Here is a 16897-nt window from a genome sequence, read left to right as displayed (position 1 = left end):
GGGCAGTGCCACCAGACCACCAGACCCTTGCCCCCCACCCCTTGCCTCCTCCATCCCTAGCTCCCGGGCTGGCTACGCAGGGCGTTCTGATTGGTGGAGCTGAAGTCACGTGGGGCAGCGCTGCAAGGAATGCTGGGACAGGACATGGCTTCCGCCTCAGGACTGTTGGCCGTCTCACGTGGGGATTCCTCACACGGAGGAGAAACCAGAGACGATGGATGGCCAAAAAGAAGGACGAGTGTCCTCCGCACTCCCTCTCACGAGAGGCCGGGAAGACAAAAGGAGACAATGGCCCTGGATTTCAGAGAGCAACACTTTTATTCCTAGGTTCCTCCAGCTGCCATCCCCTCCATGGCTCCCCAGGTCCCCTAAGATCGGGCCCCTCTTCTCTTCCCAAGGCACCCTCCAGGGGAGGTGACAAAGTTGGCAGTGAAGGAGGTGGAGGAGGAGAAACACTTTTATTGGAAGAGCAGTGTGGACACGAGAAGGGGAAGCGGAGTGCGAGAGCGTGAGAGGTGGGGTCCGAGGAGCCGGCGCCTTTCTCAGCGCCCCCCCAGGGGGCTGAGCAGAGACGGGCTGGCACGCCCCAGCCTGGCACCAACAAGGTCCTGCTCTCCCTTGGGAGAAGGCCTCGTGGGTGGGAGGGAGGCAGGAGGCCTGGGGTTCCCACAGAAAGGGGGCGAGAAGCCACCAGGTTTCACCGATCCATGCTGTCGTCCGACGGGCTGGAGAAACAGGTCTGTAGCAGCTTTTCGCAGAACTCCAGCTCCTCCTGGATCGGGAGGCAAGAGCGGGAGCCCTGAGTGCCGAGGCCGGCCCCTGCCTCCAGCACGCTCTGCACCCAGAGATGGCTGCTCTTCCCTCCTGGCTGCCTCCTCCCCCTAGAAGCCTCCCAGGGTTCTCTGACTTCTGCTCAGATCCATGACGCACCGTTTCTCTTCTCACTGCATCTGGACTACTGCACTAGAACCCAGGGGCTCCCAGCCTCCTGTCTCACTCCACTGCTCTGTGCTCACATCCGTCCCCCTGGGCTCTAACTCCCAGATATGACCGACCCCTACTAATCTCTACTTAAAACCCCTTCCACAGATACAAAGCCCAGAAGCCAAGAAAGAGGCACTGATCGGTGGACCACACAAACGTAAAAGGTATCTGCATGGCAAAAAGATGCCAGAAACAAAAGTGAAAGGAAAACAACAATTTGGCGTGAAAAATATCTGTGACTCATGACAAAGGGCTAAGACATTTAATACTTCCAGAGCTTTAATAAATCAACTGCAAAAACCACCACCCAATAGATAAGCAGGCAAAGGACATGAAGGAGTAGTTCACAAGAAAGGAAAGAGATCCCCAACTTCGCTCACGGAAGAAATGCAGATGTAAACTGGACTGGACTCTTTTCACCAGTCAGCTTGAAAACAGGTCAAATGGCTTGAGGCACCCTGTCCTGGCCAGGATATGGGAAGGTGGGCACCCTCGTGACTGGAGTGTCAACCGGTTCAACCTCTGTGGAGAACAACTTGGCCATAGCTAAGGATAGGGCCCTTAACCCTGTAACCTCAGCTTTACCTTCCCTTAACCCAGCGTTTCCCTTTCTAGAAATTGTTCTACAGACGTACACTATAAGAAACATACGTAAAAGGTTACTCTTTTAGTAAAGTTGGTCGTAGGGAGAGAGTAGAAGCAACCTACATGCTGATCAAGAAGGGCAGTTACATGAAAGAGACGATCCCTACCGTGCAGCTACAAAAGGAAAGAGGAAAGAGCCAGGGGCTCCGACACGCAGCGCACTCCTCCCAGAGCTGTGGTGAATGAGGCAAGGAGCAGAACAGAGATCATGATAGGCTGATTTGGCACAAAATGGAGAGAAGATGAGGAAAAGAATTTATATGCACATTTGCTTCTATGTGCACAGACTATCTCAGGAAGGCCACAGGAGGAACAGAGAGAGGTATTGGGTGGCTAGGGACGGGTAGGAAGGAGACTTCACTGTTTACCCTCATGTGCATCTTGAATTTTGAACCACGTGACTATGGGACCTATTCAAAAAGCATCGGTGGAATTTAATTTACCCAGTGCCCACAAAAATCCCTAAAAAGAGGACTGGCTACATCATGATATAGTCACCTTACAGAATACTATGCAATGGTATTACTGAATTACACTGGAATTAAAGACCTCTATTTACGTATCTGGAAAGATTTCTAAGACACACACACACGGGAGAGAAAACCATGTGACAATGGAGGCAGAGACTGGAGTGATGCATCTACAAGCCAAGGAGCACCAAGGACTGCCAGCAAGTAGTAGAAACTGGCAGAGGCAAGGCGGCATTCTCCCCTAGAGCCGTCAGAGGGAGCACGGCCCCGCGGACACCTTGACTTTAGACTTCTAGTCCCCGGAACAGAGCGAAGAAATTTCTGTGTAAAGCCACCCAGTCTGTAGTAATCTGTCACAGCAGCCCCAGGAAACCGATACAGCACCCTACCTAAAACATCACTGCCCAGCATTCGCTATCCCCTCACCGGTTTACTTTTTCTTCATAGGAGTTCTGACTCCCTGATGTCATATTACATATATGACAGTGAATGTTAAACTTTATATATATATGCACACATATTACATATATTATGCGTGCATATATATGCACACTAGATATGTATGTATTTGTAAATATATATTCGTGTGTGTTTGTCTACGTGTCTGTCACCATGTGAGCCCCATGAGAACCAAGGCTGTATCCCTTTGCTTCTCACCAAATCCCCAGTGTCCAGGTCGGGCGCCCACCCCTAAGAAATGGAGGGATGGAAGAATGAAGGTTTCCACAGGGGTATACCTATATCAAAACTTTCACACTGCACACTTCCAATATGTGCAGTTTATTATATGTCAACTATACCTCAATAAAGCTGTTAAAATTTATTTAAAAAAAAAAAAAACAGGCGTGTTGGTCAGTTCACATGAGGCCTCCCTTACCAGGTCAGTCCTCACGGGTCTGGTGCGAGGGTCTGGCACACCAGAGGCTCAGGGGACGAATGCACAAATGCATCAAGCAACCACTGACATGCTCCCCAGCTGAAACCCCAGGCCAGGTCCAGGGCTCCCCTGCCCCACAGCCTGCAGGCACATATCTCCATGGGGTCCTGTGACAAGGTCAGGGGGTGAGCACCTGGGGGTGGCCACCATGCCTCTCCCGGTCACCCCTGCTCCTCACTCCCAGTGCCCAGCAGCCCTCTGTAAATGCTTGACAGTGTGCACAGAGGGATGGACGCCGTAGGATGGACATCCAGGGAGCACAGCATGTTCCTTGTGCTCAGTTTTGCTGAAGCTCCAACTGGGCGGTACTTCAACGAGTGAGTAAATCACTTACTTATCAGTTAACTAAATCGTGATCATTTAATAATTAAATAATTATTTGAATATTTAATTAGTTGTTCTTTATCACTTGTTACTTATCTAATTAAATATGAGTTATTTATCACTTATTTATTAATATCTATCTAATACCTAATGAGTCGTTATCATGTTACTTATCTAACTATCTAGTGAGTTATTTATCACTTGTTACTTATTATCTAATTAAATATCTAACAAGTTATTTATCATGTATTTGTTACTTAGCTATTTAAATATTTAATTGGTTGCTATTTTACTTATTATCTATCAATCTGATAAATATTTAAGTATTTTAATGATATGATGTAAATGATAATATTAAATAATGTGGACAGTAATTAATTTGTTAGCATTTTAAGAACTCCGAGCTCCTCCTTCTCCCTGCTGTGCCCAACACAGCACGAGGCACAAGGTTGGGGCAGTAACTGTTTGCTGAAAGGATGACTAGAGAAATGCAAGAATGAAAAGATAACGTAAACGAAAGCATGGACGAATAGACCACAGAGGCCCCGATGGCAGGGATGGTGCCAGTCCCTCCCACTGACCCCAGGGTCGGGTCCCCTCAGCCAGGCCCCCTGCCCGCCCGTACCTGGTACTCCTCGTGCTGCTGCAGCAGCTGGCAGCGGTGGCGGAGGAGCTCCTCCAGGCCCAGCTCGGGCTCCCGGCACTCCCGCACGCCCTGGGGGAAGTCTGTCACCAGGCTGCGGGGACAGGAGAGCCGTCCTTGGGACCTCCCTCTGCACAGGCCCACCCCTCACTGCTCCCGCGGGAGTCTGGGCAAGTTGCTCCCCCACACTGGGCCTCAGTTTCCCCATCTGCAACATAGACCTCACTACTGTCCTCACTCCACCCCAGGGACTCAAATGAGACTTGTACAAAACAGGGCACTTAAGCACAGTGCCTGGCCTGCAGCCAACTCCACACGAGAGCTGCTACCTACTCGCTCCACTGCTCCATTCTGTCATTTTTTTAGACGCTAATCTGCTTGTACTGTGTATGTGTTGGTGGGGGGGCGACGTGTAAGAAAGACTCTCCCCCTCCACCCCAGGCTGCTGTGTCAGCCCCCTACAGGTGAGGAAACTGAGGCTCAGGGAGGGCCAGCACCGTGGTTTCTCCTCCTCTCTGACCCTAAACCCTTCATTCCCCACGGGGAAGGCCTATTCTCTCAGGCCCCAGCGCACCTGCACAGGGCTCCAAGCACATGCTCGTGGAAGGGGCTGTGTTCTGTCCGGACGAGGGCCACCAGCTGCTGGACCATCCCCATGGAGCACAGGGTTCCTGGGGGAAGGGCCTCAGGGGTCAGAGGGGCAGTCCCACCCCTCCTCGGTGCACCCTCCCTCCCCTCTCCCTCCTGCCTTCCCTTGGAACCTCCCAGCAACCTGTGCCCTCTGCCCTGGCTGCCCCACCTTTGTGCTCAGGGTGGCCCACCAGCAGGTTCTGCAGCAGGAACGCCGATTTGACCTTGAGCTTTTGCACCTGCTGCTGCATGGCCCGCATCAACACGGAGAAGCCGTCCAGGCGGAGGAACTGCAACAGCCCAGCCTCCTGCTCCCGAACCAGGCCTGGGAAGAGGGAGAGGGTGGGCCTCACGGTAACAGTCACACTACCACCATCATCACCATCATCACCACTACCACCAGCACCATCACGACCACCATGATCACTATCACCACCACCATTATCGTTGCCAACATTACCATCATCATCATCATCACCATTGATTTCCATGGGCCCACACTTCACAAGCATTGTCTTTTTTTAAGTATTTTTCATTGAGTTATAATTCACTGCCCCTACAATTCACCCTTTTAAAGTATACAACTCAGTGGTTTTTAGTATATTCACAAGGTTGTCTGGCCATCACCACTACCTAACTAGAAGATTTTCATCACTCCCAAAAGAAGCTCCATACCCATTAGCAGTCCCTCCCCTCTGGCAACCACTAATCTGCTTTCTATATCCATGGATTTGCCTATTCTGGACATCTCATATACATGGAATCATACACTGTGTGGTCTTTTGTGACTGGTTTCTTTCACTCAGCATAATGTCTTCAAGGTTCATCCGTGTTACAGCATGAATCAGTATCTCATTCCTTTTTATGGCTGAATACTCTCCTATTGTATGGATATGCCACATTTTGTTTATCCATTCATCCATTGATGGAAGCATTATCTCTGTTTAGTCCTCGCAACCACCCTATGAGGTGGGTGCTCTAGAAATCCCATTTTACAGATGAGGAAACTGAGGCCCAAAGAGCCAGGCTACATCTTGAGGGCAACGGGAATCCTGGAAAGCCTCCGAGCAGAGTAAGAACCGGCCTGCAGGGCACAGCTTCAAGGAGGTGCCAGCTCTTGTGCAGGCTCTAGGCCAGGGCAGATGGGAGGCACCAGAAACCTGCATCTGCTAAGTGCCTGATACGTGGCAAGTGCAACTGAGGACCTGAGTCATTAATCTCACTTGAGTTTAATTCATTTAAACTTAAGGTAAAAAACTGAAGCAGTGTTAAAATATTTTCCCACTAAACGTAACTTTGTCCCCTCATCAGAACTACCCTTTACACTGACCGCTACAAATGCAGCAGCTGAGTTGAGATGTGCTTTAAATATAGGATGCACACCAGGTTTTGAAGACGTAGCATGAAAAAAAGGTGAAAAATATCTCATTAATATTCCATATTAATGATAGGTTGAAATGATAATATTTGGATATATGGGGTTAAATAAAATGTTATTTAATTTTTTTAAAAAATTTGTGTGTGTGTGAGGAAGATTCACCGTGAACTACATCTGGTAGTAATCTTCCTCTTTTTTCCACTTGAGGAAGATTAGCCCTGAGCTAACATCTGTGCCAGTCTTCCTCTGTTTTATATATGGGACACCACCGCGGCATGGCCTGATAAGTGGTGTGTAGGTCTGTGCCTGGGATCTGAACCTGCAAACCCTAGGCCACTAAAGCACAAGAAGTGAACTTAACCACTACACCACCTGGCCAGCCCTAAAATGTGATTTAATTCAAAAAAAAAGAACAGGCCAACAGAGAGAAGACACAATGAGTCTCCACATCCGTTCACTCCACCTTCACAATGTATCCAGGAGCAACCGCTTCCATTTACCCTAAGTTCTCTCCACCAGGCACAGCTGACATTTGGCGCTGGATCATTCTGTGCTGTGGGGGCCGCCCTGTGCACACAGGATGTTGAGCAGCAGCCCTGGCCTGCGCCCCCTGGATGCCAGTAGTCCCCCCATCCCCAGTTGTGACAACCAAACATGTCTTCAGACGTTGCCCGATGTCTCCTACAGGGACAATCGTCCCCATTTCAGAACCGCTGCTTTTCTCCCCCTCAACCTTTATCTCTTACAAGGTTATCACCATAATGTCCTAACCAGCCTCCCGCCTTCCATCGCTTTGTTCCCTTTAAATGTACGTCGGGTCCTGCCATCGCGGGGAAACGCCTCGTCACCACGGCCCAGGCGTCTCCCTGAAGAAGGCTAAGCAAATGGGGGTGCGGGGCGTGGATCTCCCCAGGACTCCCTCCTTCGACCCCGTCCCCCTCTGCAGCTCTCACACACACTCCTCCGTCTGACCCTCTCTAGGTCTGCATCTTTCCAAAATCCTTGCTCTGTGGAGACAGAGCCACACAGGAGTGGTGGCTGGAGGGTGAACCTCTGCAGGTCTCTGTGCCCTCAGGGGTGGAGCAGGGGGTGCAGTCATGTCACTGTGCCGGGCAGCAGCAGGATCAGGACACCGTGCCCTGCAAATGGCTCAGAGCACCAGGGCTGGCTGTTCTAAGACCTTGCCAAATGGTAGCTTCCACACAATGCCATGCCCTGCAGTCACCCCCAGACAAAATGGACAGATGCCACTGAAATGTACACTTTCAAATGGTCATGTGAATTTTACCTCCATTGAAAAAGAAAAAAGGCATTGCAGTTCCTGGAGCTCCAACCTGGCATCCTGGATCGCTCGCTCTGGGGGAAGCCAGCCGCCATGTTGTGAGGACACTCAAGCAGCCCCACAGAGAGGCCCCCCCATGACAAGGAACGATCTGGCCCCAAATGTCAACATGCCAAGTCTGAGAACCCTGCTGGGCATAAAGCACTTAAGCTGAGCTGCATTCCTGCCTAGGTAGGATCTGGCTCTCTGACTAGCAGGGGGTTGGCAAGCTCACTGCTCTGTTCTCAGCACTCAGCACAGAGTCCCGACAGGTATTGGGAATAAATGAACCAATGAAGCCCCTCTCCTTCTGCCCCCAAGCAGATCCCAGCAGAGCCTCCCTCCGTCAGCTGGCCTCTGGCCCTTGGGGACCTGTGTTCCTCCCCAGCAGCCTGTGGGATACTCACAGGAGATGGCGAAGAGGGCTTTGACGCGCACCGAGTCGCAGGAGTCCCGGTCGAGCAGCCGCAGCAGCTTGCGCAGGGCGCCGAGGCCCAGCACCTGCTCCTGGATGGCCGCCACGTTCTGGCTGCACGTGCCGATGAGCTGCGCTGCCCGCCACCGCAGCCCCGCGGGCCCTGCCTCCAGGTATCGGCCCACCAGCAGGTGCATGCCTGAGAGCTGGCAGAAGTCTGTGCCAGAAAGAGGGGAGGAGAGAGGTGGAATGTTTTGGCTGAGTTGTGTCCCCTGCCAAAATTCATATGTTGAAGCCCTGACCCCCAGTGCCTTGGAAAGAGGACCTTTAAAGAGGTGATTGGGTGAAATGATGTCATGGGATGGGCCCTAATCCAGTATGACTGGTGTCCTCACAAGAAGTGTAAATTAGGACACAGACACGCAGAGGGACGACCACGTGAAGACACAGGGAGAAGACTCCTACCTACAAGCCAAGGAGGGAGGCCTCAGAAGAAACCACCTCTACCGACACCTTGCCCTCAGACTTCCAGCCTCTAGGACTGTGGGAGAATAGACTTCTGTTGTTTCAGCCTCCCAGTCTGTGGGGCAATGACATGGCAGCCCAAATGGACTAATACACCAGGTGAGGTCGGGGGGCAGACCGGCTCCCAAGGGGCCTGCCTCCAAGTGCTGGCTCTATCCAAGCACCCAACTGGGGGTCCCTCCAAGGCCAGTGCATCTCAACAATGTCAGCATTTGGGGGGTTAGTGTCCCAGACTCCAGCCCACTAAATGCCAGTATGACTCCCATTCTTTGGGACAATCAGAACATCCCTTGGGGGAGAACCACACACAAGTCCAGAGCTCAGCAAACTACGGCCCATCGCCTGTTTTGTAAACAAAGCAGCACTGAAGAGCTCGGTGGTTCCTCGGAAAGTTGAACACAGAGTCACCCCACGACCACTCCACAGAGATGTCCCAAAGCGTGGGAAGCAGGGACTCGAACGGATATTTGTCCAGCAAGGTTCACAGCAGCATTACGCACAATAACCACAGGGGGAAAGGACCCAAATGCCCAGCAACTAATGAATGGACACACAGCACATGGTCTAGCCACACAGTGGAGTATTAGTCAGCCACAGAGAGGAATGAAGTTCCCATACAGGCTACAATATGGGAGAACCTTGCAAAGGTCACATTCAGCGAAGGAAGCCAGTCACAAAAAGTCACATATTTTGATTCCATTTATGTGAAATGTCCAGAATAGACAAATCCAGCCCTCAACGACTACACCATGCCCCTCCAAATGGAAGTGGCCTCTCATCCCTCTATCGGCTCCACAGCATTTGGAATAAAACTCACAGTGCCTACCTCGGCCGGCAAGCCCTGCACACCTAGCATCACTTCCTACCCCTTACCCCTCACTCCGCTCTGCTGTGCTGGCCTCACTCCTGTTTCTGCACATGCCAGGCACATTCCGGCCTCAGGGCCTTTGCACTGGCCGTTCCCTCTGCCTGGAATGCCTCAGATCTCTGATGAAATGTTGCCTTCTCTGACGACCCCGCCCAGAACCACCTCCTCTCTCATATTCTACAGAGTGACAGTGGACTCCCAGGGGACGAGGGTGAAGTGGCCAGTTATCAAGGAGGTAGTGGACTGGAGCTGCTGCCAGGCTGGCTGTGTGGGGTGAGAGCAGGTGCCATCATTGCTCCTGATGGCAAGGGCACCAAGCAGGGAGGGAGAGGGCAGTCCCATCTGGGGCCCGAGTCAGAGCCAGACTCGAGAGGTAGGGGCTGAAGCCTGGGGAGGAGGCCAGCGGTGTGGTCCCCGAGACAAAGGATAAGGGCTGAGCTGCAGTAGGACACTGGGCAGAGGAGGAGGCAGGAGACAGAAGGGAGACAGGCGGCAGAAGCGGCAGGGCCCTGGCAGCTGCGGGGCAGGCTGGGGCGGGCCTGGGATACCTGCTGCGTTGTCCATGTTTTCACACAGGTCGGCCAGCAGCTCCAGGGCCCCCTCGCGCTCCTGCTGGTCGGCGGCCAGTTCAGCCTCGCTGGCCGAGGTGGGGGTGGGCTGGGACAGCACTCGGAGGCAGTTCTTCATCTGCTCCACCTCCTCCCGCTGGCCCCGGAAGGCGGCTGACATGGCCTCCTGCAGCCACTGGCGCCTCTGGGGGATGAGGTGGGGCGGGAGGCAGGGGGAATAAGCAAACCTCTATCAATAATTAATTCATGAATAATAGCTGTTCATAGTAACAGCCCACATCTGAGAGCTGACTGTTCCTTCAATCAACATATCTATTCAGCATCTTTTCTACTGATAGACTCTTTTCTAAACACTAGATCTACAGAGAGACTGGCTACGGGGTGTGAGAGAAAGAGGCATCAGGGACTCCTAGGTTCTTGTCCTGAGCAACTAGGAGGAGATGGGGAAGAAGGCAGGAGCAGCAGCTGTGGAGGGGGAGGAGCAGAGAGTAGAGCTCATTTTTGAACGTGTTAAGTCCATTATACACCCAAGAAAAAATATTGAGTAGGCTGCCCGAAACTCAGGGAGGTGGTCCAGCCTAGACCTGGATTTCTCAGTCGCGGCTCTATTGAAACTGTGAGCTGGATAGTTCAGTGGGGGGCTCACCCTGTGCACTGCGGGATGTTGAGCAGCATCCCTGGCCTCACCCACTAGATACCAATAGCAGCCCCCCCATTTGTGACAACCAAGAATGTCTCCACACATTCAAATGTCCCCTGGGAGACGAAACCGCCCCCAGGAGAGAACAAGTCACCTAGAGGTATAAATCTGAGAGGCATCACAGTAAAGCCTCAACACGACATGAGGTCACCCAGGCAGTGAGCACAGACAAGGGCAGAGTCCTGGTGTGCTCCATCGCTGAAAGGCCAGGGAACCAGGAAGAACCAACAGAGGACACGGGGAGGAAGGGCGAGCGAGTGGGATGAAAACCAGGAGACAGTGTTGTTCTAGAAGCCAAGTGAAGAAAGAGATCAAGGAGGGGGGAGCAACCAAATGCCGCTAGTAGGTCAAATAAGATGAACGCTGAGAACCGGCCACTGGAATTTTTTTCGGCCAGGCCCTGTGTTAAGTGCTCACATGAGGGCTATGTAGTCACACTCCTGGATAAATTGGGGCAGGATGCGTAACCTTTCTGTGCCTGGCTCCTATCTCCTTGTCCTAAAGGTTCAGTGACATCATGGATGTAACTGGATTAGCACAATGTTTTGTCTACTGTAATCGCCATGGCCACCTAACCATCATAAACAGTCACGCGCCGCATAACGACACTTTGGTCAACGACAGACCACATATATAAAGGTGGTACCGTAAGACTGGTACCGCAGAGCCTGGGCGTGTAGTAGGCTGTACCATCTAGGTTTGTGTAAGTGCACTCCACGATGTTCGCACACCAATGAAATCACCTAACCATGCATCTCTCAGAACGTATCCCTATCATTAAGCAATGTGTGACTGCATAACAAATACTGATATTAATCTCCAAAACAACCCTATGGGGTATTATTGTTCTGTCACTTCACAGATGAGAAAATTGAGGCACAGAAAGGTTGTGACTTGCCCAAGATCACACAGTCCGCAATCCACAAAGCCTGAAGTCAAACCTAAGCAGTCTGTCCACAGAGCCTGTGTTCTTCATGAGAACACCCTGCTGCCTTCAGGAGCACGGCCCACCTGCTGGGCACTGTGTGGAGCCTTACTTAAACCAGAACCTCAGAACTACTCTAAGTACTACTGTTGTTCTTATGATCATCATCAACTTACAAATGAAGAACTTGAGGCTCAGAGAGATTAAGTGATATGCCCAAGGTCACACAGCTGGATAATGTTAAATCTAGGTCGGTCTGGCTCTGGGAGCCCTGGCTTTTTCTTTTTACCATGAGGCCACTCTGCCTCCCAGCACAGTGCTGGGACCCAGGGATCTGCCTCCACACTTTTTTTTTTTTCCTGAGGAAGATTCGCCCTGAGCTAACATCATGCCAATCTTCGTCTATTTTCTGGTATTTGGGCCACCAGCACAGCATGGCTGCTAACAGAGCAATGTAGGTCCGCACCGTGGAACCAAACCCAGCTGCTGAAGCGGAGTTCACCGAGCTTAACCACTAGGCCACCAGGGCTGGGCCCCACAGACACTTTTGAGATCTGACCTTCAGTCTACAATAACCTCATATGGCACAAATATAGCCTACTATGCTTTCACACCTGGACTCCTGCCCCCCACCCAGGAAAACCCCAGCTTCTAGCTCTCCAAGCCAGGCTTCCCAAGACACATCTGTCCCCACACCCCTCACCCCAGCTTCCCCATCCTTTACCTCCTCACTCATGGGTTCTGGAGGGGGGTCTGGCTCCTCAGAGCCCGCCGTGATGGCCATCTGCAGCAGGCCTTGGAGGTTGCGCGGAGGCGGGGGGTTGCCCGAGCTCCCCGCCGAGGAGCCGCCGCCCCCTGACGAGCAACCCTGGGAGGCTGGGGGCAGCGCCAGGGGGAGGCGGCTACCCCCCGAGCCTTGGTTCGCCATGGGCTGTTTGTGAAGGAGAGAAGAATGTGTTGGGGGTAGGGGTGGTCACCGCTGAGGCAGCTCTGGCGTCCTGATGGGTTGACTCCTGGGGGTCTGCTGAGAAGGTGGCATTTTAGGGGAGCTCGGTGCCCCCCCATGACCCTGAACCACTCTGCCCACACCCCCCTGAACTACAGCCCCCTTTCCTTCCTGCATACCAAGTGGACCCTTCCCCCAAATCACAAACCCTTCCTTCCTCCCTAGCAACAGGCCCCACCCACTCTCCCTAGCAACCTGGCAACTCCCTGCCCCATCTCCACTGCATGCGTTCCCGTCTCTTAGCAACCGTACTTCCCTGCCTCTATAGGAACAAGCCCTCCCTTTGGCCGTCTTAGCAACAAATCTCCTCCATCCTGTCCGAAGAGGGGAACCAGAGCAGGGCGGAACTCACCTCCCGGGCCTCGAGTCGCGGCCGCTACTAAAGACAGAGTCGCCCGCACCTGACTCTGGTGGGCGCCGCCATCTTGACCGGAAGTACGCAACTCTCGCCCGGAAGTTCTCGGTGCACCCACCCAACTTTGGGCCGAGGCAGCTTGCCCGGCCCTTAAGTCCTTCCCACCTGGCCCCGTGCTGCGCTCGGCCCCGCCCCTCACGGAGGCCACTCCCCCGCCTCACGCTCAGTCGAAGTCCCGCCCCCGGCCCGGGTCCCGCCCCTCGGTAAGCCTCGCCTCCTCATCGTCATTGCAAGCTCCACCCCTGCCCTGGGCGTAGGCCCCGCCCCCAGGTCTGGCTCCGCCTCCGCTGGACCCCACCCACACCCATGTGCCCCGCCCCGTTCTAAACGCTGCCCCTCCCCGCCGCCTCAGGCTCCGCCCCCGTCTAGGCCTTTCGGCCTCTCCCGCTAAGCTACGCCCCTTCCCTAAGCCCCGCCCCCGTGCCTGGACCGCCGGCCCCGCCCCACCTCGATGATGCAGGTTGGAGGGGGTACCTCACCCTCAGGGCTTTTCCACTCCACCTGGGCCTGCACTCCATCTGTTCCTGGAGCCCTGGGCTCCCACCCGTAATATCTGACCTAGGCAGCCTTTAGCCCACCCCACGCCCTTCTTGGCCTCAGGGTCCGCATTCGTCAAAGGGGGTTGCCCACCCTGCGCGCTGCAGCTCCTGTGCGGACCCCTCTTATCACCCAGCCTGTTCCTCCTGGAATCTTCCCTGGGTCCTGCCAAGTGCGGAGGAGGGGATTCTTGAAGCCCAAAGCTCAGAAGCAAAATGCTCGGGGAGCTGCTCTGGGAGGCTCGCAGCCTCTGTGCATCAGGTTGGGGCTCAGGTCTGGGAACGTGTCTGGTCTGTGGAGGTGTTTCCTTTGGGCTGGACTTAAAGAAACCCTATTTCTGGTCTTCCATAAGGTGCCCTCCCCCTCCAGGAAAAGGTCATACTCACCTTCAGGTGAGGCTCACAGTCACAAATATATTGAGCACACTGCTAGGCCTGGGGTGTGTGGAGTGATATTTCGGCCAGAGGTGGGAAGACCGAAGGTATAAGCCATGGGTGTGAGTGTGTGGTGTTTGTAGCACTGACAAGCATCGCTATTAGACAGGGGTCTGGGCCCCTGGGTACCCTACTATATGTTTCCTGTGACTACTGTTAACAAATTACCAAAATCTTGGTGGCTGAAAACAAAACAGATTTATTATCTTGCTGTTCTGGAGGTCAGACGTCCAAAATGGGTCTCAGTGGGTTAAAATCAAGGCATCTGCACTCCTTTGGGAAGCTCTGGGGAGAATCTATTTCCTTGCCTTTTCCAGGCTCTAGAGGCCACCCGCATTCCTTGGATTGTGGCTGCATCACTTGGGCTTCTGCTTCCATCGTCATCCCAGCTCCTTCTCTGACCCGTTATTCAGGCTACCACACTTATGTACACCTATGTCCAAGTCTATTTATCTATAATTTACATATATGGTGTTTACATAATACCATATAAGTACATATAACATGTAATTATACATAACATTGTATATATAAATATATGTATCATATGAGGGTGGCCTAGATGAAAACTCCCAGGTGCCCTATAAAATCTGTAGCCTTTACAATGACCTATCAGTAGAACGATCATATAATTTTCCATCCATTGCAGGACACTTGAGAGTGAAAATAGACTCTATTAATAAGTACAGAATACCAGGCATAAACCAGGACATATGATCACCTGCTTCTAAGGCCCTATGGGATCTGCATCCTCACCTCGGTTCCTCTCACTTCCCCTTATTCGCTCTCCTCCAGCCACATTGATCCCTTCCATGTTCCCACAACATGCCTGGTGCACTCCTTCCATAGGGCCTTTGCACCTGCTGTTCCTTTGCCTGGAAGGCTCCCAGTACTTTATCACAGGGCTCTAACTCTCATTTTCCTTCAATGTCCTCTCACAAGGGAGGTCTCTCTTGGCACCATATCTAAATCATGCCCCGCTCGACAAACACTTCCTGCCCCCCTTCCCCGCTTTACTCTCCTCTGCAGCCCTCATCACGACTGTCTAATATACCACCTACTTTGCTTGTTTTTGTGTATCACCTGCCTCATCCACAGCAACGGGAGCTCCCCAGGGCAGGATCTTTGTTGATTTGGTTCACTGCTGGACCCTCACCACCTGGGAGAGTGTCCGGCTCAGATGGCACTCAATAAAGGTTAATGCAATGAAGGTGGTTGACTAGGAGACTAAAGGCTCATGGGTAGGTTCTATAGAGGACTTGGGGATGACATGGGTACTTAACACCTTTGGGTACTTGATATAGGAGATTCCTGGCTTACGTGGAAATCTGATGGAGGCTTGTGGATTGCCCATGGGCTGAGCACAGATCCGTGGACGTGCTACAGGGGGATGTACGATTATATTGGGGCCCAGATGAAGATATAGAGGACCCTATGGTGGGCACAGAGAATACATAGAGGTCTAAAAAGAATACACCGGGACCTCAGAAGATTCTAGAAGTTTCTCTGTAGGAGCATCAAGGACGCTAAATGGAATTATGGAACCAAGGTGATCTGAAAACACGCACCCTGGGTTGTGGGTGGATATGGGGGCCCTGATGCCAGTGGGGAAAGGGGGCCTGGGGAAACAGAGATGTGTTAGGTCTGCAACTCCCAAAACTCATTCCCTCTCTCTGACTCTCTCCCTCTTTCTCCACCCTCCAATCTGTCCCCATCTCCCCCAGCATCTAGCCCTCCACCTGTGTGTACCCCCCATTCTTTTGCTGTTTGCACCTCTTTCCCTCTCTTTGTCCTCTCTCTGTAGCTCTCTCTTTCTACATCTATCTCCCCAGCTGTTTTCCCCCCTCTCCCTCCACCTGTCTCTCTATTTTTCCTCTCCCCTTGTCCCTTGCCGTCTCTGCCACTTTCCTCCTGCTCTCTGACCCTCCCTCCTCTGTCCACCCACCTCCCCATTGGCCTCCCTTCACACCTTTCCCTCTCTCTGTCCCTGTCTGTTTCTATCCACTTTTATCCCCCATCTCTCCATCTCTCCAAAGTTTTGTATCTCTCTGTCATCCCCTCCATTCCTCTAGGTTTCTCCCCATCTCTCATTCTGTTTTCTCTGTTCCTCTCACTTCCATCTGTTTCTCCATATCTCTCTGCCTCTATTTTCCCCCAGCTCCCTATCTCTCCCACTCTCTTTTCCTGCACTTCTGTCTCTCTCCATTTCTATCTCTGATTTTCTCCATCTGTGTCTCTCATCATCACCATCTCTCTGTTCTCCATCTCTGTGTCTCCCCATAATTTTTCTCCTTTCTCCATCTGTGTCTCTCTAGCTCTCTCTGTCTCTCCTCATCACCTTCTCTCTTTTCTCCATCTGTCTCTCTATCTCTGTCTCTCCTCATCATCATCTCTCCTTCCTCCATCTCTTTCTCTCCTTTTTCTATCTCTGTCTCTTCATCTCCGTCTCTCCTCATCACCATCTCTGTCTCTCCTCATCACCATCTCTCCTTTCTCCATCTCTGTCTCTCCCCATCACCTTCTCTCATGTCTCCATCTGTGTCTCTCCATCTCTCTCTCTCCCCATCAACATCTCTCCTTTCTCCATCTGTGTCTCTCCATCTCTCTCTCTCCCTTTCACCTTCTCTCCTTTCTCCATCTCTTTACTCTCACCCATCTCTGTCTCTCCACCGCATCTGCTGTTCTCCATGCCTCTCCCCCATTTCTCTGGCTTGCTCTGTCCCTCTTTCTCCCGCCTGTCTGTCTCTCCACGTCTCTGACTCTCTCCACCTCTGTCCCTGTCTGTGCTTTGCTACAAATTTCTCCTGTCTCTGCCCATCTCTGTACTCCTCCTCTCCCGTCTTGCCCCAACCCTGTCTCTCGGTGTCTCCATCCCTCTTGCCATCTCTGTCTCCTTTTCCCCGTCCCTATGTCAGACTTCATCTCCCTTTGTGTAGCTCCATCTCTGCCCCTGTCTATTTGCTCCGCATCTCTCTCCTCCATCCTCTCTCCTCCTGCATCCCTCCCTCCCTCCCTGCATCCTCCCACCTCCTCTCCATCCCTCCAGCTCTCGGGCCCGCCCCCTGCCCCCGCTCCCCTCCCCCCTCCGAAAGGGTTAACTTTGGGGAAGGGCCCGGAGTCCCCGGATGGTGATGTCAGCGTGCCGGAGAGAAAGGACGAGGTGGCGGGGGG

At 52.7% G+C, this 16897-nt stretch overlaps 1 protein-coding gene across 3 annotated transcripts; it reads right to left on the bottom strand.

Annotated features, from left to right (window-relative positions):
• Positions 1-439: 439 nt before the first annotated feature.
• HSPBP1 (HSPA (Hsp70) binding protein 1) lies at positions 440-12824 on the bottom strand. Of its 3 annotated transcripts, none has more exons than XM_046680266.1 (8): positions 12693-12824; positions 12059-12355; positions 9689-9893; positions 7740-7964; positions 4803-4958; positions 4578-4674; positions 3986-4097; positions 440-772 (listed from the first exon to the last, which is right to left on the bottom strand). In XM_046680266.1, the coding sequence occupies exons 2-8, from the start codon at positions 12260-12262 to the stop codon at positions 698-700; spliced, it is 1074 nt and encodes a 357-aa protein (XP_046536222.1). In that variant the 5' UTR covers positions 12263-12355; positions 12693-12824; the 3' UTR covers positions 440-697. The 3 variants fall into 3 exon arrangements, with proteins under 3 accessions (XP_046536222.1, XP_046536225.1, XP_046536223.1); XM_046680269.1 differs by having other exon boundaries at positions 12059-12265; positions 12693-12766; XM_046680267.1 differs by having other exon boundaries at positions 12059-12358; positions 12693-12759.
• Between the last annotated feature and the right edge of the window lie 4073 nt (positions 12825-16897).

This window comes from Equus quagga, chromosome 13 (genome assembly GCF_021613505.1).
Source record: "Equus quagga isolate Etosha38 chromosome 13, UCLA_HA_Equagga_1.0, whole genome shotgun sequence".
Lineage (NCBI taxonomy): Eukaryota > Metazoa > Chordata > Mammalia > Perissodactyla > Equidae > Equus > Equus quagga.
This window is presented reverse-complemented; position numbering and strand designations above follow the sequence as displayed.